Genomic DNA, 22,500 nt, shown 5'->3' with positions numbered 1-22,500 from the left:
CCTGTTCTACTGCCCTGTTCCACTGCCCTGTTCCGCTGCCCTGTTCCACTGTCCTGTTCCGCTGCCCTGTTCCACTGCCCTGTTCCGCTGTCCTGTTCCGCTGCCCTGTTCCGCTGCCCTGTTCCACTGTCCTGTTCCACTGCCCTGTTCCACTGCCCTGTTCCACTGTCCTGTTCCGCTGCCCTGTTCTACTGTCCTGTTCTACTGTCCTGTTCCACTGTCCTGTTCTACTGTCCTGTTCTACTGCCCTGTTCTACTGCCCTGTTCTACTGTCCTGTTCTACTGCCCTGTTCCGCTGCCCTGTTCTACTGTCCTGTTCTACTGTCCTGTTCCACTGTCCTGTTCTACTGTCCTGTTCCACTGCCCTGTTCCACTGCCCTGTTCTACTGTCCTGTTCTACTGTCCTGTTCCACTGCCCTGTTCTACTGTCCTGTTCTACTGCCCTGTTCTACTGTCCTGTTCTACTGTCCTGTTCCACTGTCCTGTTCCACTGCCCTGTTCTACTGCCCTGTTCTACTGCCCTGTTCTACTGTCCTGTTCCACTGCCCTGTTCCACTGCCCTGTTCTACTGTCCTGTTCTACTGTCCTGTTCCACTGCCCTGTTCTACTGTCCTGTTCTACTGCCCTGTTCTACTGTCCTGTTCCACTGCCCTGTTCCACTGCCCTGTTCTACTGCCCTGTTCTACTGCCCTGTTCCGCTGCCCTGTTCCACTGCCCTGTTCTACTGCCCTGTTCTACTGTCCTGTTCTACTGCCCTGTTCTGGAGCACCTGTACAGGAAGACCAGGAAAACGTCCTGGTTAGGCAGTTATAGAGACTTCTGTGCTTATGATTCCTGTGTTCAAAATCTTGTTTGAATTTCAGTCAGTCCTCTTGACTAGCGACTTTAGCTGCTATCAAACACCTCTGAGGAAAAGCACTGATCTGTTCTCATCTCCTTGCTGTTCATGTAATTGTGTATGTTAGGAGGTGACCTCCAAACACTGATCTAAGGTCAGCACTCTTATTTTGAGGCACTCTGTCTTTATGGGAGCAGATGGGCCACTTCTACATCTCTGCTATGGCGTTTGGGGTTCTGGAGCAGCTGTACCCGAACCCAGCATACTTTGCGGGGAAAATAGGTGCCTGTGTGGGGGTCTTCCAGCTTGTTCTGGCCCGCAGAGAGTCAAGGTAAGGTCAGGCCAGGTAATGGGTCAAACCTCAGTCTTATTTGTCGTATAAATGTCGGATTTGTTTTTAACTGTAGTTGTTAGAAATATTCATCAGGTGAGCTTTGTAAACAATGCAAGTGTTTTAGTCACTGCAGCCATCCTGCAGGACAAACTGACCTGACCAAAATGTCTACAGTTGGTTGATATGTTCTTTTCTAATAGATGTCAGTGACACATAGAAATGTGACAGTGTGATGTGACATATAGCCCAGCACAGAGTGAGGACGTGATATGTATGTGTACGTGTGTTAGAATGTGAAGTGTAGATTATAACATGCTCTACTGTGTAACACAGACAGGCTTTGAGGAAGGTTCTGTCACTGCTGCTGGAGAATTCAAGACACAAGGACGTGGACAAAATCATCAGTGTGGTGACAAAATGGGCCAATGACCACCGCATTGCTCTCTAGGACTGTGCTGCTGCGTGCCAGCTAATGTTCACATGTACAGAAAGACTCCAGTGTCTGATTTATAGTCACTAGAGACCTTTAGTCATGCAGACATTTAAGAAGTGTTCACTACAGAAAATAAACATATTTAGTGCAATAATGCACAATGCAATGCCACAGCTCGAAGATATGCTTTTAAATGTTACTAATTATAAACTGAGGAATCCTCATGGCCGTTGTTGTTTTTGCATTTTGTGTTGCTTTGTTTTTAAATTAAACATGTCCGTATTGTGCTTTCCAGTGCCATGTATTTACTGAACTGATGCAGTCACAAAAACGTGACGTTCTTAGTGGAATCTTTAACGTCATTACGTTATGATGTCAACCGAACGTATGACGTTCGATTCTAGATTCTAAAAAATTCTAAACAAATAATAACCAACGCGTACAGACGCGCGTCTCGCGCTCTTCCAAACATCCCGCTGTAGTTTCGCGCGAGCTCGTGAGAAGAGGCGGGCGGCAAAAAAAAAAAAAAGCGCTGCGACTCGTGATTGGCCGCCGCGCCTCCCCGCGTCTACTCCATTTCCGCTCCGTGCCATTGCGCACGCGCAGTGACCCGCCGTATAAATCCCCATTTACCGATATTTAAAATGGCTCCCACGGACGCTCCGGTGCCCTGAATCTCGCACGGGCGAACGGAGACCCTCGTCTTTACGCGCGGCCACACCCAGGGGAGGCGGCGCGGGAGGCTCCGGAGCACCACCGAACCCTCCGGACGGCGGAGGGTCTTTCATGAGCGTGCTGGCCGGCTAGCTGGCCCCGTGTGCTCGGCTGGGTGGTGGTTCTTTATCGGGCGCTAGCTCGTGTTAGCTCCCCCGGCTAAAGGCGCCGTCGCCCGCGGTCCGGGGCCCCGAGTGTTGCCGCCGCTAGCGCGCCAGAGGCGGGAGGCCGGGCCGGAGGCGCTCCGCACCAAATGGCCGACCCGAGAAAAGTGCCGTTCGTGACCCTCGCGTCGTTCGGCACCGCGCAGCCGTCGCAGGCCAAGAAGCGGCCCAGGGAGGAGGAGGAGGAGGAGGAGGGCGAAGCGGGTCAGCACCACGGGAGAGACGGAGGGGCGGGCGCCGGGGCCGGGCTCGCTGGAGCGGGCATGTTCGGGACCGTGAAGGCGCCCGGCGAAGGCGGCGCGGCAGAGGCCGGACCCACGGTGCGCCTGACGCTGTCGCTGTCCGAGCCGAACGAGCAGGGCTCCACGGAGTTCAGCTACAGCGAGCTGGTGCAGGCCACGCAGCAGGCAAGCAGCCCCGGGGGGGCCGGGCACGTCCACGGCGGTCAGCTCACACTGGCACTGTAGACGTGGGGGTCAGGTAGCGGGCTGGACTAATGCGGGAGGGTTTGTTTGGGAAGAAGTGTTAACTTTCACTTTGTCCTTATCTGACTGCATAGTAAAGTCCTCTGGAATATCTTGTGTTATGGAAGGCAGCCTTGATTAACATAAGCACTTTAGTTTGGTGGCAGTTTACGTACAATAGATAGAATGGGAACTAATGTTTAGTTACGGTGCCTGTTTATGCACTTGTGATTTTTTTTGATCAAGAAGTGCCATAGATAACCGTGGAGTTCGTTCCACTGGTCCATCACATCCTTTCTCTTTGTTTTTCTCCCAAAGCCCAGGAAGGCTCCCCAGGGGCTGACCCCAGCCCTGGACCCCAGTGACCCGTTTGCAGACGAGGATCGCGAGAGACGAGAAGTCGAAGCTCTGGCTAAGAAGTTTGAGAGCAAATACGTAAGTCGTCCTTCTGTGCCGTGACAGCACATCATAGAGATTAAGGAACTGCCGAATATTGTAGCAGGAAGGTTGATTCATCACTGCGACATCAGAAATGTACTGGGGGTGAACATGCACAGTGATGGCGGACGATAACTTTCTCCACTTAAACCGCCAAATCAATAAACACGTAGCTTCTATATTATTTAAAATGAAGTTGTGCTCTGTCAGGGGAACACGGGGAAGAGGAAAAAGAAGGACAGAATGCAGGATCTCATTGACATTGGCTACGGCTACGACGAGACCGACCCATTTATAGACAACTCGGAGGCCGTGAGTGTCCCTCAGTCCTTCAGCTGTGACGACTGCAACGACATTAATGTTCTGTAGGCCCACATGATCTCAGAGATTATTATTATTATTATTTTGTTAGACTGTGTGTGACCCCCCATAGTGGTGTGTGTGTTAAATAAGTCTTTGTGTTGCGTGGCTGCAGTACGATGAGCTGGTTCCTGCCTCCCTCACCACCAAGCTGGGCGGCTTCTACATCAACACGGGCACGCTGCAGTTCAGACCTGCTTCCGAATCGGAGAACGAGGACGGGACCAAGGATGGAAACCACTTCAAGGTGCACGCGGCCCTCTGTGCTTTAAAATGTCCCCAGAAACGCGCTTGTTAAAGCCTGTGTCCAGGCGTCTGGCTGCTGAGCGTTGTTTTAGACGAGGGGGGGGGGGGGGGGGTGTCCTCGTGGAAACGCTGGGCTGCTGCTCTAAGGCGCGTTTGTGTCTTCCTGCAGAAAATGAAGGATGTGGAAGAGCGGGTGGCTAAGAAAAGAAAGAAGAAACAAGATGGCACCTTGGAAGAGAAGAAACCCAAAAAGAACCGCGTGCCAAAGCAGGGGTGAGTTCGGTTCTGGTTCCGGTTCCTCCGGTTTTGGGCCACGATGGTGTGTTTTGGGTTTCATTTTGGAGACGTGATCAAGATTGGGTCTGCAGGTTGGATTTAGATTTCTAGTTTTAGTTGTGTGCGATCCTGAGTCTTCTTGTGTACTTTCATTTACATTTATGGCATTTAGCAGACGCTCTTATCCAGAGTGACTTTAAAAGTGCTTTGTTGTTGACACAGAAAATGAGTCCCTAGCTAGTACAAATAGGTTACAGTCTAAAAATACTCTGGATCTGAAATAGTGCCAGGACGAGTCAGCGCTAATATCTAGATACACAATACAGAGAGAACACTTTATGAGTGCCAATACCAACATTTCAAATGTCTGTTTGCCTTTGGAGAGATGTGTCTTCTGTCAGCACTTGAAGGCCACTAGGATCTCTGCTGTTCAGACAGCCAGGAGATGTTTCTTCAGAGCAGAAGAGCGAGTTGATGTCCGTCTTCCACACGTGTTGATGGAGAGCTGGGGTGGGCGGGGCTTCAAGCTCAGCATGCTCTAGGCGCAGAGTGAGGTGTGTTGTCACCAGGATGGGACGGGCCGGTCTGGTCGGGGCTTTGTAGGTCAGCGTCAGGTCTTTGGGTCTTCTGGGAGTTTAAGATGCACCGTGCTGCCGCTCTGAGGGTCAGCCACGAGGGCCCGATGGCACTGGGTGTGCAGCCCGGAGTGGTGTACAGGAGGTTCTGAACCATAATCTGGGTTTGCGCCTGCATACCACGAGAGGGGTTCTTGTTACTTGAGGACATATCAATACAGTCTTCATGAGAGTTGTTTTATTTATTAATTATTATCATTCCCTCAAATTTGGGTTCTCAAAGCCAGCCACACACAACAATAACACTACCAAATACTTAGCGGTTTGTGCCCTGGGACTACCCCATAAACACACTCATTCGTTAGAGAGAGCACTTCCTGGTACTTCCTGGGGTGGGGTGGGACCAGGGAGAAGAGACCTGGGATTGGTCATGAGCTCATAATAACACTTGGCCCGCCCATCTGTCTATCCGCTTGTCTGATGTGTTTGCTGAGTGCTCAAAGTGGTCTCGCTGTCCCCGTCTCAGTGTCTCTTCCCTAAACCGGCCTGAGAAGAAGAAGAGGAAGAAGCTGATGAAGGACTCTCTGTCTCTGGCGGCCATGATCCGCCGGTTCACCCGCGAGAAAGAGGAGATGAGGAAGAAGAACCCGGCGCCGGCCGCCCCCCCCAAGCTCCAGCGCGCACCCCCTAACTCTCATTCCGTCGCCCCGGGCAACGACCTCTCCATGGCCGACCTCACCAACGACCCGGCCATGATGACGCTGCTGGGATCGACCAACGAGAGCGAGATGTTCCAGGACCTGATGGGCGACCTGGACTTCAGCCTGCTGGACCCCCAGGAGCCGTCCAGCCCGGGGCAGGGGGAGAACGGCACCGCGGCGGCCCAGAGAGCGGGCACGGCCGGCCGGCTGCAGAGGTCGGGCCTCCTGCCCCCTCCTCCGCTGCCCGGGGGTCTGCCGGGCCCCCTCGCCAAGCGCATAGAGGACCTGCGAGCGGTACGTGCAGCCGACGCCATTTGATACTCCCTGTTCCCGCCCACCTGCCTTCACGGATCCGTGAGTCGGGTTTGCCGGGTGCTGTAGAGACCAAGAACCAGGATGATCTGGTGCTGTTGTAACCCCTCCCCGTGTCCCCCCGTCAGAGTGAGACAGCGTGGAGCAGAGACAGGGACACAGTGGGTGCTGATAGGACATTTGAGGACGTGTGCAAATTTGAGCCGCCGCTCTCTAAACAATGAGCACAGAGGCAGAGCTGTACCGCCCGCCTTTAAAATGACACCTCGGTGGTGACGGTGTAATTACAGCGTTATGCGGCGCTAATAACAGGCGTTCGCGCTGAAGCACACGGTCAACATCGCTCTGCAGCTTCAGAGGAAGTTCAGTTAGCCTCTGATCTGGCCAGTAACCTGCTGTAGTGACGATGTGTTTTGTTTTTGTTTGCTTTTGATTTGTCTGATTGGTGGACACAGAGGCGTTCCTCTCGGCAGGACTATCTGGTCTGGCTCTTGTGTTACTGCTGTGGTATTTTTAGTTCTTTGAGCTCTATTTCTTACTAATCTGCACCCTACAGAGCTACATCAGGCAACGGCAACACTGCCCTCAGACGGTGTCTCCCTCGCACATGCCGCCCCTCGGACGGTCTCCCTCACACACACGCCGCTCCTCAGACGGTCTCTCTCGCACACATGCCGCTCCTCAGACGGTCTCCCTCACGCACACGCCGCCCCTCTGACGGTCTCCCTCACGCACACGCCGCCCCTCGGACGGTCTCCCTCACGCACACGCCGCCCCTCGGACGGTCTCCCTCGCGCACACACGCCGCTCCTCTGACGGTCTCCCTCGCGCACACACGCCGCTCCTCTGACGGTCTCCCTCACGCACACGCCGCCCCTCTGACGGTCTCCCTCACGCACACGCCGCCCCTCTGACGGTCTCCCTCACGCACACGCCGCCCCTCTGACGGTCTCCCTCACGCACACGCCGCCCCTCCTCACGCACACGCCGCCCCTCGGACGGTCTCCCTCACACACACGCCGCTCCTCAGACGGTCTCTCTCGCACACATGCCGCTCCTCAGACGGTCTCCCTCACGCACACGCCGCCCCTCTGACGGTCTCCCTCACGCACACGCCGCCCCTCTGACGGTCTCCCTCACGCACACGCCGCCCCTCAGACGGTCTCTCTCGCGCACACACGCCGCCCCTCTGACGGTCTCCCTCACGCACACGCCGCTCCTCTGACGGTCTCCCTCACGCACACGCCGCCCCTCTGACGGTCTCCCTCACGCACACGCCGCCCCTCTGACGGTCTCCCTCACGCACACGCCGCCCCTCTGACGGTCTCCCTCACGCACACGCCGCCCCTCCTCACGCACACGCCGCCCCTCTGACGGTCTCCCTCACGCGCACACGCCGCCCCTCTGACGGTCTCCCGCACACACGCCGCCCCTCTGACGGTCTCCCTCACACACGCCGCCCCTCTGACGGTCTCCCTCACACACGCCGCCCCTCTGACGGTCTCCCTCACACACGCCGCCCCTCTGACGGTCTCCCTCACACACGCCGCCCCTCAGACGGTCTCCCTCACACACGCCGCCCCTCAGACGGTCTCCCTCACGCACACGCCGCCCCTCAGACGGTCTCCCTCACGCACACGCCGCCCCTCAGACGGTCTCCCTCACGCACACGCCGCCCCTCAGACGGTCTCCCTCGCACACGCCGCCCCTCAGACGGTCTCACACGCACACGCCGCCCCTCAGACGGTCTCTCACGCGCACACGCGGTCTCTCTCACACACGCCGCCCCTCAGGCGGTCTCTCTCACACACGCCGCCCCACACATGCGGTCTCTCTGCCCTGCACTAAGGCGTTTTTGCTACACAGGCAGGGACTGAGAGAGGACGAACAGAAGGACAGAAGCAAAGGAGGCAGAACATGGCAAGGGGGAGGTAGAGAGGAGAGAGGGAGGCACGCAGAGCAGAGGGAGAGAATAATTAACAGGAAGGGAGAGCGAGAGGGAGAAAGAAAGAGAGAGAAAGAGAGGAGGATGTGAAGAGGTGGGTGAAGTATCTTGCAGCATTTCACACAGACACTGCTGCTCGATGGCTTTTGATGAATCAGAGTGAAGATGTTAAAAAAACTTCGAAAAAAATGCCCGTTCCTTTAAAAACAAAAAAGAGGCGTCGTGTTTGGTGTCTTGACATGTAGCTTCATGCTTTGTGTGTGTTCAGGCATCACGACAGTTTGATGTGGAGGGGAGGAAGAAGTTCTTTACTCTGGACATGAACAACATCCTTCTGGAGTGAGTGTGTGACTGTCTCTTTGTTCACCTTCACACCCCACACACACACCTAAACCCCTTCCTGAAACCTGTGAATTCAGTATACACAGATCTTCTCAGGTGTGCTGCGATAATGAGAAGGGCAAGTGAGTGGTGTGTGATGGGAGCCGTGTTCACCAGCGCTGCTCTGTATGCGCACCGTGCCATCTGTCTCTCTGACTCACCCACACCCGCCCTTCTCCACCCCTCCACACACCCGCCAAACACCCCTCCTATCCCCAACACTCCCGCACACCCACCGCCACACCCACTAGAACATCGAGTGTAGAGAAACACCACACCGCATTCAAAAAACCACCAGCTTTATGCATAATACACACTTTCATAATCGGCGAGAAGTTGTCGTTCACGTTCGGTGTTATTCCCCCCCCCCAGCATCGAGCTGCAGGTGCAGGAGCAGACATCGGAGGTGCGCGCGGCCGTCTACTCCCACCTGGAGGCCTTCGTGCCCTGCAACAAGGAGGCGCTGCTGAAGCGCGTGAAGAAGCTGAGCCTGAACGTGCAGGACGACCGCGTGAAGCAGCCGCTGCTCAGGCTGAAGCTGGCGGTGTGCAGCGCCATGCCCGAGCAGATCGCCCGCTACAACATGGACTGCATGGCCAAGGTGGCCAAGTAAGGGCTCCGCCCCCTCCCTCACGCCCCGCCCCCTTTACTGTCGGCTCCGGCCTCGCGCCTGGGTTGAACCCTGTTGGTAGGGGTACAAAAGTGTGTGTGTGTGTGTGTGTGTTCCTCCAGGCTGCAGTCGGAGGAGGTTGAGAAGAACGGCTCGGAGGAGGAAGACGAGGAGAAACCAGGCAAACGGGTGATGGGACCCCGCAAGAAGTTTGTGTGGGACGATAAACTCAGGTGAGTTGTGCCGTCGGCAACACCCTCGGCACACTAGAACAAGACATGCTGACGTACCACAACCCTCACGCTCGTGTGTGTGTGTGTGTGTGTGTGTGTGTGTGTGTGTGTTGGCAGGGCTCTGCTGTGTAACCTCGTGCGTGTGAAGCTCAGCTGTTATGAGGCGGAGGGTCAGAACTCCCCCTCTCCTGAAGACTACCTCAAGGCCTTTATGGAGACAGAGGTCAAACCTCTCTGGCCTAAAGGGTGGATGCAGGCCAGGTTAGTGGTGTGGTGCGGCTCCGTGTGAAGGACCCGTGTGGAGCTCCCCCAGCGGGCCGGTCCTGGGCCTTCACGCTCCCCTTGGTGCCGCGGTTAAGTCAGCTGCATAGCCCGGCTCCTGTGGAGATGTGACCTCACTTCCTATCACGTTCTCTCTTCCAGGATGCTGATCAAGGAGAGCCGAATGGCGCACGCTCACCTAACAGGAAGCACGTGAGTTCCTCTTAACCCCCCCCCGGTCACGTGCGCCCGGTCACGTGCGCCCAGTCACGTGCGCCCAGTGTTTGAATCACTCAGCCTGTTCACCAACGTGTTTTGACTGTGTTTGTGGCGTCCTTGTCTTCCTGCTGTTTCCAGAGTGAAGAAGAGGATGGTCCCCACTCCGAAAGCCAAACCAAAAGTAAGTCACACGCGTTTAAATGAGGCCTTGAATGGTCTTCTCTCAGTCCCCACATGTCCTTCAAGTCTTTTATCACAGAACAGGGTGACCAGGTCCCTGGTACGGGAACCAATCAGAGTAGAGTACTCCATGGAGCGGTGTAATAAACACAGATAAGGTACCAGATGTGGGGAGCAGCTACACGGGACTCGTGTGTTTGGCGTCCACAACTGAAGATGATTCAGTTTCTCAGGAGCAGAGAGACCATCTGTCTCCGAGAACAGCAAGAGACGCGTTTGAGAAACACACAACCATGTGAAGCTCCTGCAATCTTTGCCTGGTTTTCTAGAGCCACTGGTGACCGTTCGAGATCAGACCGAGATCAGTGAATGTGTCTGCAGCGCTGGTATTGAACGAGTGTCATTTACCCACGTCTCCCTGTCTCTTGTCTCGCCAGCCTCAGGATGGAGGCTGGGTCCAGCAGCCCAACGTATCCATGGAGACGGGTGTGGCCCCCACCCAGGCCCCGCCCCTGCGCCCCGCCTCCCCCTCCGAGCCCATCTGCCTGTCGGACTCTCTGGACGAGGACCTGGGCGGCACTCAGTCCCTGGACTCCATTTCACAGGCGCTGGCCCTGCTCAGTAGTGCCGCCAAGGGGCTGATCCAGTCGGACGGCCCCTCCTCCCCGGAGACCCCAAAAGCGGCTGGCCCCGCCCCTCTCCCCACCTCACACCACACCCCCTCGTTGCTCTCTAAGAAGAATGGTGCAGACGCCGTCGTGTCGACGCCCACCGGTGGCGCTCTCTTCGTCTCCTCCTCCGCTGTTCCCTCCATCTCTCGCCCTCCCTCCGCCTCTCCGTCTGTCCGGAGCGAGGGGCTGGGCGGGGTGAAGGGCGGAGCCGCCGGCTTGTCCCAGGTGCAGAGACACTCGCCAATCAGTGCCCAGCGTCTTGCCGTTGCCGGCGGTAGCAAGCAGTCCATGCCCGGTATTCCCTCTCCGCCCAAACCCAGGCCGCCGCCCACGGCCTCGCCCCTCCTACCCCCTCACAAGAGCTTCGGCTCTCTGGTTGGCAAATCGCCCATGGCCACGCCCCCTACCCTCCACAAGCCCAGCAATAACATGACCTCATCACCTCAGTCCCGCCCACACACGCTCCCAACCTCTGCCGCCTCCTCTTCTGCCTCCGCCGCACTCCTCAATGCCAAATTGCCTCAGGCTGTCCACGCCCCTCAGCCGAAGAACGCCCCTCACGACTTGCCCCGCCCCTCGCCCCGCCCCTCGCCCTCGCAGGCCAAACCGCATCAGCAGTCCAGCTTCATCACGCCGATGCAGGCCACGCTCACCAAGTCCCCCCACAGCTCCAGCTCGCCCATCCTCAAGCTCACCCCCCGCGTTGCCACGCCCTCCAGCACTCCGCCCCCCAGCTCGACCACGCCCCCCTCCCTCAGGCCGCCTGCCTTACCCCGCGCGCACCAGTACTCCTCGAAAAGCCCTGGCTTCCACTCGGGGTTCTCAGGCGTGGGGGGCGGCTACAGCGCCCCCGCGGGGCAGCAGAAGACTTCCTCTCAGGTGAACAGCGGCGGCCTGGCCGGTGCTCCCAGTGCTACCAGTGCTCCCAAGCCTCAGCAATCCAGTGCGTCGCCCGCTGCCAGCTCGGCCGATCACGGGCAGCGGCAGAGGTCAGCGGGCGGGGCTAATCAGGGGTCTAAGCCAATGGTGTCTGTTTCCTCGGCTGCTCAACTTGCACAGGTAAGTGTGTGTGTGTGTGTGTGTGTGACAATGGTTATTTTTAGATTACCGGTAGTTGGAAGATGAGAAATTGCACCCTTTGTGAGAAATGAAGGACACCACACTGTAATAATGTGAATAGTGCCATGAGCCATGTTTGACCTTCTGGGTTTTATAGCTGAAGTGGTCAGTGTTACTGTAGTCATAATCCTCACATGTATACTTTGGTGGGTAACACTTTACATTAAGTGTTGACTAACTAGCGTGAAGTAATCCATTAGTTAACATGAACAACACATGAAGTAACACATTAACAATAATTAACTAACGTTAATTAAACACGTAAGAGTTGCAGCTCCTGTTTTGGCTCTTTGGTGCTCGCACCTTTTTTAGTGCGACCTTAAAGGAATAAATTACGTTGTACTGATTTACCTACATAAGTAATTAGGGGTGTGACGAGATCTCGTGAGACATAACTCTGTCTCGCGAGATTTGTGATCCACCAAGCAGCCAGAATGACGTGGGAAAATACAGGTATTACTATTGAAGATGCCCCCACCACTTTCACATCGTTTGTTTGGCAGCATTTTGGGTACCCGGCGAAAATGATAAATGGCAAGAGAGTGACTGATAAGACGCTACATATGCAAACATTGTATGAAAATAATGCTGTACACCGCGACTAATACGAGCAGGATGCAGAGACATTTACAGCTGCACCACAGCTCAGTACTCAAATCAACATATCTCACTTGAACAGAGGTAGCAGGGACAGAACGGCGCTTTGGCAAGTTGAGACAGTAAAGGATATAGGGAGCAGTGTGGGGATGTTAATATTCTTAAAAATGAACATGGCAGTGTAGTTGCAGCAAATTCAGTGACATACTTGGTCAGGCTCTGTTTGCACTATTTGCACTCTGTATTGACAGAGAAGAACTTTTTGTTTTGCACATAATACAGTGAGTCCCCTCTTAATGACAGGTCTGGTTAACGACGGGTCAGAGTTACGACCGATTTTTTATTTTATTTCGCGCTGTGCGCAGAGGAGCAGTGGCAGCACTGTGGAGTGTTGTGGAGTGTAGTGGAGTGTTGTGTTGTGTACGATAAGCTGAGGCAGTGCAGCCTCCACCGCAGCCCATCTCGTCAACGCGATCGCTCTTTCTCACGCTGTACGCACGAGAACATTGTTAGTTTTTTTCTGTACTGTATTTATGATCACAGTATGATAACAGTCATTAAGCGGGGACTCACTGTAATATTATTTGCGCTTTAAAAAAGGAGAAATATTTAATCTTTATTTTAACTTTTATGAAATTTTATTTTAATTTCAATTTGTAGAGGAAGAAGTTTATTAAAAGTTCATGCTTACATAATGCATGTTAAAAGTTATAATAAAACATTTCAAAATGCATGTGTAACTCAGTTAAATAAAAGTCTGTTGTCCAGTCATATAATTTGTAATTTTAGCGTTCTTAAAATCTCGTCTCGTTCTCATGAACCCAATATTGTGTCTCGTCTCGTGAGCTGAGTGTCTCGTCACACCTCTATAAGTAATGGGTAAGTTGTAAATATCCAGAATCTATCAGCATAGGAACTGAAGTGTGTCTATACTGTTTTAGCTCCTTAGTCCCTTTTGCTCCAAATTAAAACACTAAGGCTCTAAAAAGGTGCGAGCAACAAAGAGCCAAAACAGGAGCTGCAACTGTTACATGTTTACTTAACGTTAGTTAATTATTGTTAATGTGTTACTTCATGTGCTGTTCATGTTAACTAATGGATTACTTCACGCTAGTTAATCAACACTTAATGTAGTGTTACCCTTCAGTGTTACTGTAGTCATAATCCTCACACGTAGTGTTACTGTAGTCATAATCCTCACACGTATACTTCAGTGTTGCTGTAGTCATAATACTCACACGTATACTTCAGTGTTGCTGTAGTCATAATACTCACACGTATACTTCAGTGTTGCTGTAGTCATAATACTCACACGTATACTTCAGTGTTACTGTAGTCATAATACTCACACATGTACTTCAGTGTTACTGAAGTGTTTCTGATTATGTTCCAACATGTTCTGTTGGAGGTTAACGAACTTAACCCTCTGGAAGAATCCCTCCGGGTTACTGGAGTTTCACTGTGTTTGCGCCTCTTGCCTGCCGGTGTGGGTATGTCTTGAGTGCACCCTCTCACACGGCGGCGCTGTGCTCTTCCCGTTCAGGTGTCATCCTCCGGCGGGACCCTGCTGGGCTCTGGAGCCCCCAGCCTGCCGCTGGGTTTCGGGATGCTGGGGGGCCTGGTGCCCGTCTCTCTCCCCTTCCAGTTCCCCGGGCTGCTCAACCTCCCCTCCTCGACCGTCACCGCTGCGGGGGCCGGCACAGCCAACCCCACCACCTCAGGATACACTCTACCCCCCAGTGAGTCTCCCCCTCTCTCCGTCTCCCCCTGTGTCTTCATGTTGTCCTGAGGAGTTTGTCCGCTGTCGTCCCTCTCGATTGTCCCGACCGCTGAGTGACTGCTCTGATGATGTGCTTAGTAGCATTACTGTCCTGCCCCGTCATTCACGTACACAGACACCAGAATAAATACATTATTTAAGCTTGTTCCTCTTTTAGATTTGTTTATGTAGGGTTTATTTCTTTAACTGAACGGTAGGGCTGCACGATTAATCGTATTTTTATCGTTATCGCAATGTGAAGTTTCACGATAAACACATCGAAAGAGCCACGATAACTCCTTGAATAACGGCAAACTCAAATTGCATTATCCTCGTCCAGCAATAGAGGGAGCTATTCGCGCTGCAGACTATGATCACGTGACGTAAGTAGGCAAGAGGCAGAGTGAGATGAACACGCTCATCAGACACGCGATTTGGTTTAAGCCTGGTTTACACTTGACGCGGCGTGAGGGTCCGCGAGGCGAAAATTACGTAATCGCGGTGGCTTCGCCCGTGCCCGATGGCCTCGCGCGCTGTTGATTCACGAGGTCGTGCACTTCTCGAATTTTGTAAGTTCGCGCGCGCCGCGTCTCAGCGCTATGAGAGTCATGTTTGCAGGGTTCATACACCTTTATAAGGTGGTATTAAAGCACTTGTATGTCACTTTCAAGGTCCATTTCAATAATTCCCAGCACGTTAAACTTAATTGAGTTAAATATTTATCCATATACTCTAAATTATTTGAAATAATTCACTTTTTTTATTCACATTATTTAATGGTTGTTTATTTTCCCCAATCTTAACGTCTTCACGTTCTCATGTTTCGTCCTGGAATTACAAGAGGCTCGTATTTGTTAACGTAATACAAGAGAACTGTTCAGACAGATATTTGTAGTTGTAGAAACGAAGTAGTTACAATTTCAAACATTTTCAAGTACTTTAGCCTAAATTTCAGCACTTTTCAAACCTGAAACACAAAGCCACATTATAATTGGTCAGGTAAATGTTCATTCCCCTGTATTTGAGGGGTGTTTTTTATACTACTAGGCCTACATATCGTTTCGGACAACACTGCAAAGAATGTGACGCAGCAAGATTAAACGCTTCCGCCGTTCGCGGAGGTTCACGCGAGGTGTGCGGAGTCGCGCGCTATGGTCACTCGTGAAAGTATATACCTAGATTGAATCTATTGTTGAATAAACCTGCAAAATATTTGGAATTATTCTGGATTCATTACACAGTAAAAAACAAAACAAATTAACGTGCTGCTGTTCAGAGAGACACTACATTTCTGTATTTTAATCTTAATTTATCGTGGTTCACATCGATATCGGGATATCCAACAATGTTATCGCACATTGCAATTCTAATCCATATTGTGCACCCCTACTGAACGGGGTGTGCGTTCATGGACGTGTTGATCTACAAGCACTAACCCGACCAGTCCGGAGAGCTTCTCTGAGATCAGAGGTCACTGACGCTGCTGTGACCCATATCGACCTGCCGGACAGGACGCTGTGTGTGCCGGACAGGACGCTATGTGTTGTCCTCAGCCTGTCTCCTGTGCCAGTGTCGATTCCCGTGGTGTTTCTCACCTGTTGTTGGTCTGTTTTGTATTTTCTCGCCATGCAACATTTTACTCATTTTTGTCTCATCCCTTTTCCTTTCTGTTCATCTTTCCTGCTTTTCTTTCATCCTGCTGAAATCTCTTCATCCTTCCTCCTGTTGGCCTGGCCACCTCTGCTCCTCCTCTTCCTCACTCCTTTTGTTCTAACATCCTTCTCTCCCCCTGCTTCTCCAATTTCTACTTGTTCCTGTTTCCCCTCTCTCCCTCCCTCTCTCTTCCCTCCCTCTCTCCCTCCGTGTTTGTCCATCCTTCCTCAGATCTTTTAAAGGGTCTCATGTCAGGTGCTCAGGCTGCTCTGCCTCCTCACTTGCAACTCGCTTTCTCAGGTAAACGGTGGCCCCGCCCCTCCGTCGCTCCCTTGCTCCGCCCCCTCCCCCCTCCACACACCCCCTCCCCGGTGCTCATCTTCCATGTTTGTCTGGTGGTAGTTGCATGTCTGTCCTCACTGCTGCTCCTTGTGTTGGGGTCTGTTGTGGATGTTCTGTGTGGACTCCTCCCCCCTCCCTCCAGCCCCGCCCCCACCCCGCCTCTCCTCTCATGTACACTCACCACGTGCCTGTTGAATTGATCCTGACTTCCTGTTGCAGATGTGGGTCAAAGCCAGGGCGGGGACGTGAAAAGGAAGTCGTTATGACCTCATCCAGGTTCTGCAGGACTCTAGAGGAACGCTCAGACCTTCTGACTCTCCACTGACGCTGAACCCCTCCCAAACTGGCCATAACCACCGGGCCCCACCCACATATGCATGGACTGCTGGCTTACCCAATAAGGATTTTTTAAAAGCAATTTAATATTAATGTTCAATACCATTTAATATCATTAGAATTAATGATTTTCTTTTCTTTATTTTTGGCTAATGTTTACACAGACGGACCTTAATCACTGTGGACGGGGAGGGAAAACTGTGTGTGTGGTTGTGTGTATACATGCACAATTTCAGCTGAGTGACTGTTGATTTTTGAACCACTTGGTGAAATGTAAATGTGTGTATGCGGTGGCGAGTGATCGTGTCCCCCTCCCTCTCTCAGGTGTAGGTCAGAGTCTTGCTGGTGCTCTTCCTGGTGGAATTATAAAGCCTCCATTGAACAAAAATTAATATTTTATATCCATATCAAAATGGGGGCCTGGTGGCAGAATTTGTATTGTACTTGAATTTTGGACATTTGTATTACTTAAGCTGAACTTGACATTGGCTAAATAAAGTGAAAACAAAACTGTGTTTGTCCTAACAAAGGCCTGGCAGGAATACACCCCTCAGATAGAATGGTGTGTGTGTGTGTGCGCGCGTTCTTAAGGCACTGTCTGTCCGTAAGGGAGGTGAACGTGCTGTTTAAAGCTCGGTTCAACACCAACCTGTCCGTCCCTCCCAGCAGTGGAGTCAGCTGAAGATGCCATGGATGAGGACTTCAGTGGAAAAGGTTGAAAATAAGTCTCGCTGTCGTTTTATAGAATTATGACCCTTCTAATCCATACTTCTGTTATTGCTTTACTCACATGAGCAATATCGGGTAATCTCAAAGATGGGTTTTTTCTCCCCACATCCTGTATGAGCCTGTGTTTTCAGTCACCAGATGACATGATTATTGGATAAAGCAGTGGTTCCCAAACCTTTTCGGCCGTGCCCCCCTTTAGTAATGAGAATATTTTTGCGCGCCCCCCCCCCCCCCCCCCCCCCCCCCATTGACACGTTTTACTTCCAAGCTCCGCGCCCCCCACTTTGGGAACCACTGGGATAAAGCATGGCAAGCCTGTGAGGTTAATCACAGGAGGAGGGGTTAATCTCAGGCGTGCACCAGCAGTTCCCACAATGCCAAGCTGTTACGTAGAGGTGGGTGCTGTATTACGATATTCTGCTTCCTGTGAAGGTGTGTACACGAGAGCAGTACAGGCCCCAGGGCTCTGATACCCCCAACTTCCAACCAAATGTTCGTACACACACCAACTCTGGTATGTTGATCAACACCGCTGTTGTAGTGGGTCCTTCTCACTGGGAGTAAAAGCACTCTGTTCAGTATGTAACTTTTAATTATTTTTTAAAGCCTTAAATCCAGGTGACATGAAGTACCCCTAAACCCCCCACCCCCCAAAAGTGTACAAAATATCAACAAGGCGTGACATCAGTTCAGATACTACAAATACCACAAAGTATCTTACTAATGTCAGTAGTTACAATGCTCAAAATTACACTTTTAAAAAGCGTCTGAATCACCAAACATAACTGCATACATGCTAAAACTGCAAACCTACAAACAAAAACATAGCTGGACAAGAAAAGAAAAGAGAGGGGGGGTGGGGAGGAGTTACGCTGCTCCTAACCCAAATCACAAAGTGGGTGGTGTGATTAGCCCCACCCCCTGGTCTGCGGGGGCGTGGCCTGGCTGTGGGCCCGCGGGCCCGGAGGTAGGCCGCTCCAGGTAGCGCCGTTCGGCAGTCTTATTTGACCAGAGGTCGGGTTTTGTCGTCGTCTCCGCACTGGTGAGCTTTGTACTTTTTCACCTCGGCCATGTACTTGGACCAGGCGTCTCCTTTGCCTGGTTCCGTCTGGAAAGGACAGCAACAACGGAAGACTGTTAGGACCCAGCAGCAGACTGGACCAGCACCACCACCACAGTTCAAGTTCGCGTCTCCACAGACAATGACAAATGGGCCTCCTGCCTCTTCTCTATTTTCTGCGTCCTTGCTACGTTTCCTGACCTTATTTACCTGGTCGTCTCTTTCCTGAGCCACCTGTGTGTTATGGTACAATGTTAGAGGCTCGGAACAAACCAAACTGGGCTTCGGTGCCTGGACTTATAACCGAGAGCGACGGTGAGCGAGTCTCACCAGCGGTGACTCACCTCTGTGTCCATCTTCTGCTTCTTGGCCACCACTCCGGTCTTGAGGGCCATCCGGGCGCCGCCTCTCCGCTTCCCCACCTGGGTCAGGGGAGAAGACTGTAACCGTTACACGGGTGGTGTTGGGGGGGGAGGCCTGCCACTCACTCAGGACAGCATGGACATTAGGACAGCATGGACATTTAGTCTTCACCCGCCCCAGTGAGACACCGTGGGTGGGCAGGTAGGCCCAGGCAGGTGTAGGTGTGCGGTAATGTGGGTGGGTGAAGTGGTGTGATGGTGTGTGTGGCTACCACACTGCTCTACACGTCCTCTCTGAGGGGGGGGGGGCAGGCTCTAGTCTGAGTGTCCCCCCCACCATCAAACCACCTTCATTAATGTAGTGTGGCCGCCACCGGCTGCAGCGGCTGCCGAACCCCTTACAAAGCTGGTCACGCTAATCGTCTTCTTGTCCCGAGACGACTGCGCCGCCGCCTCGGCTCCGTCTCCCTCCCCGGCCTCCTTCCTCCGCCGCTCCTCCTCCATCTTCCTCTTGAACAGCTCCATGAAGCTGCCGTCGTTGGCGAAGGCGTTCCCGCAGGGCCGCCCGGGGCTGGCCGGGGAGCCGGGGCTGTCGCCGGACTCGCTGCCGCTGCTGTGTTGGGCCTCCATGCGGTGGTGAGGCGGTGCTGCACGGTCACGGCGGGTCTCTCCTCCTCCACACGCCCGGTGTGTGTGTCGTCTGCACGGACCAGGCCCAGCCGCGCCTCGCTGGATAAAGACGTCGGCCGAGTGAACGTGTCCTCCGAATAAAACCCAAAGAAGAGGCCGAGGCGTGTTCTCCGGGGTGTTTGGTGTCCCGATGCGCGTCCCGGGGCTCCCGGGTGTGGCGACTACTGCTGCAGCGGCTCGATCTGGGACGGAAACGTCTGGACAACTTTGTTTTGCTTCATCGGTCCGCAGCCATGTTGTATTTCTTCTGTGGTCGTGGGGACAATGGGGCGAGTCAAGACACTCGCGGTCGCGGCGCTGCCACCTGGCGGCCGAGCTCAGGGTGTCCGCGTCCCAACGACCCGGTTCATATTGAGGTTTCGACATTTTACCATCAAATAATAATTAAAAAACACAACCGATATCTACGGGTCGTTTTCCTCGAACCTAATAGTGAGATCAATTGTGCGTTGTTCTTATTGAATGCCCCAGATAAGACACTTAACGAGATATCGGACATCTGGTTAAAAAAAAAAAAAATCAAAACTTTAGATTTTCTTTTTCTGAACGGAAAGCTGCATAATTCAGATTGTGCATTCTGAGAGGGTGGAAGAGAAAAGGATATCCATCCACACAGAACAAGATAACCTCATTGTCAACAACCATTAGTACCCCATCCCTCCATCACAAACGTGCATTAATTTAGCATGTGTGGTGTGAGATACATCATGAATGGAAAGAACAAAAAGAAACATTTTCTCCCATCAGCCTCTCAATGTCTTTTATTGCAAAATGTGGAACAGTGACTGGATCCATGTGATCTGCATGCCATGTTCCTCCCCATTACCAGTTAATCACCCCCACAACAAATCAACAAAAACTTCAATATAAACACAAACATGTAAACACACCTAGATATGAATTCCAGCACCCTCACTCCAGTGTATCAGATTGTCAGAAAACCCAAAAAGATTAAATATTTCAGTCCTTAAGTATTAGTGTTTAGTAGTAATTCCAAACAAGTCTAACTGGAACATGCGTGCACACAGACACACGATACTGGGTCATTTTGTGAAAAACGTCTGAGTGTGTTTGATTACATTAGCTAAATATGTTAATATCACTAATGACCTCACTGGGCTGTAGCTCGTCGTGACGGGACTGTGGCTCACGCTAGCTGACCTCACTGGGCTGTAGCTCGTCGTGACGGGACTGTGCTCACTGGGCTGTAGCTCGTCGTGACAGGACTGTGGGCCACACTAGCTGACCTCACTGGGCTTTAGCTCGTCGTGACAGGACTGTGGGCCACGCTAGCTGCCCTAACTGGGCTGTAGCTCGTCATGACGGGACTGTGGCTCACGCTAGCTGACCTCACTGGGCTTTAGCTCGCCGTGACAGGACTGTGGGCCACGCTAGCTGCCCTCACTGGGCTGTTGTGTGCACTGGTTACAGCAGTTCTGGCCTTCCACAGACATCCCCTTTACACACCCAGACAGTTTCACAGTGACTTTGCCTTAGTGTTTAACCTTTCACAGTAGAGTCAACATGATGATTACAAGTACCTTCATTCAGAGCTCTTTGGCAAAGACAAAGAAATTGAGACAAATTTTAGGACAAGACAACTGACTTTTTGTAAATAAATAAGGCTAAAACAAACATCAGCAGCAGGTCCATGAAGAGTTCAAGTAAAATTCAAACGAGGTCCGTTCTGACTTCAGTATAGAAAACTAGGATGCTATGGCTGCACTGAGATTCATGAGAAGCCATGTAGTGGCACAGAAGAAACCAAATCTACTCAAACAAGCAGTCTAAAGAGTTCAATTACTGAAAGTGCACTCAAGTGCACTCAATTACTGAAAGTGCACTCAAGTCCCAGTTCTCGGGGTCCAAGAGCATTGACCTTCTGACGTCTCCAGCCGCTGACCGGGGGAATGAGGTGAGTTTATCTTCCTGGAGTCCTGGGACGATGAGCGACAACTAACAAAAACAATCCTTCAAATGGCATCCTAAAAAACTCATAGAACCTGGACCTGCGTGACACCTGCGGCTACTCCTCACGATGCTACACCACCATCTGAGAACAGTGTTACTGGTGTATAAGGTCTGAGACCACAGACAGGAAAAATAGAAAGGCTAAAAACGTAAGATAGAAACAAAAATACAAAAGGAAATGATTAAAACGAAAGATCTGTGCATTCAGAAGACCTGAAGTGCGTAGCTCAAACGCCACCACCCATAACATCAGGCACAAGGCACACGGGAGTCTGTGGGATTCGTGCTTAAGGCAACGGGCAAGACGAGTACCGATGGCTGTTAGCATTGTGCCCTAGTGGCGTCTAAATAGAAGAAAAAACAAAATGAAGACAGCAAAAGGAAAAAAAGAGAAAGAAAACCCACCACAAACAACCCCGCCCCCCTCCCCAAAAATCCCAAAACACAAACAGCCCACAGTGGTCTTCCAGATATCTGAACCTGTGTCTCTCAGCTCAGACTAGACCTGCCCTGTAAAATGTAGTGGGAGTTTAAAGCATTTTAAAACAAAACCCTGTTTACTTCATTAAAAACCTCTTTCAACTACCCTGTCAATAATAAAAGGAGGAACGGGGCGAAACCTAGACAAGCCGGGAAAAGAGGAGAACCCTGCCAGACACCAGCTGACGTCTCTCCTCCTGCTCCTCGTGGACCTCCCCAAAGTCCATGTGCAGTGAGCGCAGATGTGAGCGCAGATGTGGCACCTCTGACCTCCACCACACACTCCAGGAACCAAGAACACAGAGGGAGCAAACAAACCAAAAGCCTTTCCACCGTTTGCCTGTGGGGGGCAGCAGTGAGTGCAGTTCTCCCATAGATGAGGGCAGACGGGCTCAGAGGTGCCGGTGGAGGAGGGAGGGGGAGGGGTGTGTCCTGGGCCCGGCGTGTGCTCCACCCCCCCCCCCCCCCCCCCCCGTGTGGGTGTTATCTGGGTTGGGGGCGCGGTGTCAGGCCTCTCCGGGCCTGCGTGGACTGTCTCTGCTGGGCCAGGAACGACTGAGCCTGGCTGGGAGAACCGCTACGCTCACCCGCCACCTTCTGCTGGAGAGCCATGCCCTACACACACACACACACACACACACACACACACACACACACACACACAGTGAGAGATGGAAACCGGGAGGGAGGAAGAGAGAGAGCGAGCACAGGAAGCAAAAAAAAAAAAAAAATGTTTTTTTTTTTTTTTTTTATGCAGCACTAGTACTATACAGGAGTAATAGCTGTAAATGCTTAATGAATGGCGCACAGAGAGAGAGAGAGAGAGAGAGAGAGAGAGAGAGAGAGATGTAGACAGAGAGAGACAGACAGATGTCTCACCATGTTGTACCAGGCACTGATAATCAGCTTCTCCTCCTGATCATGTCTTGAACGAGACTTCTCAAAGTCATACTACACACACACACACACACACACACACACACACACACACACACTTTTTAATATTGATAATATTGTATACATACATCCTACGAACAGAGGCTGCAC

The 22,500-nt window shown here is 52.3% G+C and overlaps 3 protein-coding genes and 1 long non-coding RNA gene across 11 annotated transcripts in view; 2 read left to right on the top strand and 2 right to left on the bottom strand.

Moving 5' to 3' along the window:
• The window catches only part of LOC143517533 (intraflagellar transport protein 56-like), a 15,374-nt gene extending 13,292 nt beyond the window's left edge, over positions 1-2,082 (top strand). For all 7 annotated transcript variants that reach the window (XM_077010172.1, XM_077010171.1, XM_077010167.1 and 4 more), the window contains 2 exons: positions 1,036-1,169; positions 1,506-2,082. In XM_077010172.1, coding sequence (XP_076866287.1) covers positions 1,036-1,169; positions 1,506-1,620 — 249 coding nt within the window. In that variant the 3' untranslated portion in view covers positions 1,621-2,082. The remainder of the gene's footprint in view (positions 1-1,035; positions 1,170-1,505) is intronic.
• Positions 2,083-2,246: 164 nt separating this feature from the next.
• ubn2b (ubinuclein 2b) lies at positions 2,247-16,671 on the top strand. Of its 2 annotated transcripts, XM_077010165.1 has the most exons (16): positions 2,247-2,890; positions 3,266-3,382; positions 3,596-3,697; positions 3,861-3,992; positions 4,161-4,264; positions 5,369-5,837; positions 8,069-8,139; positions 8,554-8,790; positions 8,914-9,024; positions 9,142-9,285; positions 9,448-9,498; positions 9,643-9,685; positions 10,122-11,414; positions 13,615-13,810; positions 15,715-15,783; positions 16,045-16,671. In XM_077010165.1, exons 1-16 carry the CDS (start codon positions 2,573-2,575, stop codon positions 16,089-16,091), a joined length of 3,504 nt encoding a protein of 1,167 aa, XP_076866280.1. In that variant the 5' UTR covers positions 2,247-2,572; the 3' UTR covers positions 16,092-16,671. The 2 variants fall into 2 exon arrangements, with proteins under 2 accessions (XP_076866280.1, XP_076866281.1); XM_077010166.1 differs by lacking the exon at positions 15,715-15,783.
• Positions 16,672-17,464: 793 nt separating this feature from the next.
• On the bottom strand, positions 17,465-19,368 carry trir (telomerase RNA component interacting RNase). The gene is made up of 3 exons (XM_077007921.1): positions 18,715-19,368; positions 18,295-18,372; positions 17,465-17,998 (listed from the first exon to the last, which is right to left on the bottom strand). Exons 1-3 carry the CDS (start codon positions 19,366-19,368, stop codon positions 17,891-17,893), a joined length of 840 nt encoding a protein of 279 aa, XP_076864036.1. The 3' UTR covers positions 17,465-17,890.
• Positions 19,369-19,745: 377 nt separating this feature from the next.
• Positions 19,746-22,442, bottom strand: LOC143517530 (uncharacterized). Its single transcript, XR_013131976.1, has 2 exons — positions 22,333-22,442; positions 19,746-22,068 (listed from the first exon to the last, which is right to left on the bottom strand). It is a non-coding gene; the product is annotated as an uncharacterized LOC143517530 (long non-coding RNA).
• Positions 22,443-22,500: the final 58 nt, after the last annotated feature.

This window comes from Brachyhypopomus gauderio, chromosome 6, assembly GCF_052324685.1.
Source record: "Brachyhypopomus gauderio isolate BG-103 chromosome 6, BGAUD_0.2, whole genome shotgun sequence".
Lineage (NCBI taxonomy): Eukaryota > Metazoa > Chordata > Actinopteri > Gymnotiformes > Hypopomidae > Brachyhypopomus > Brachyhypopomus gauderio.
Note: the sequence above shows the minus strand (reverse complement) of the source record. Positions and strands in the feature narration are given on the sequence as shown.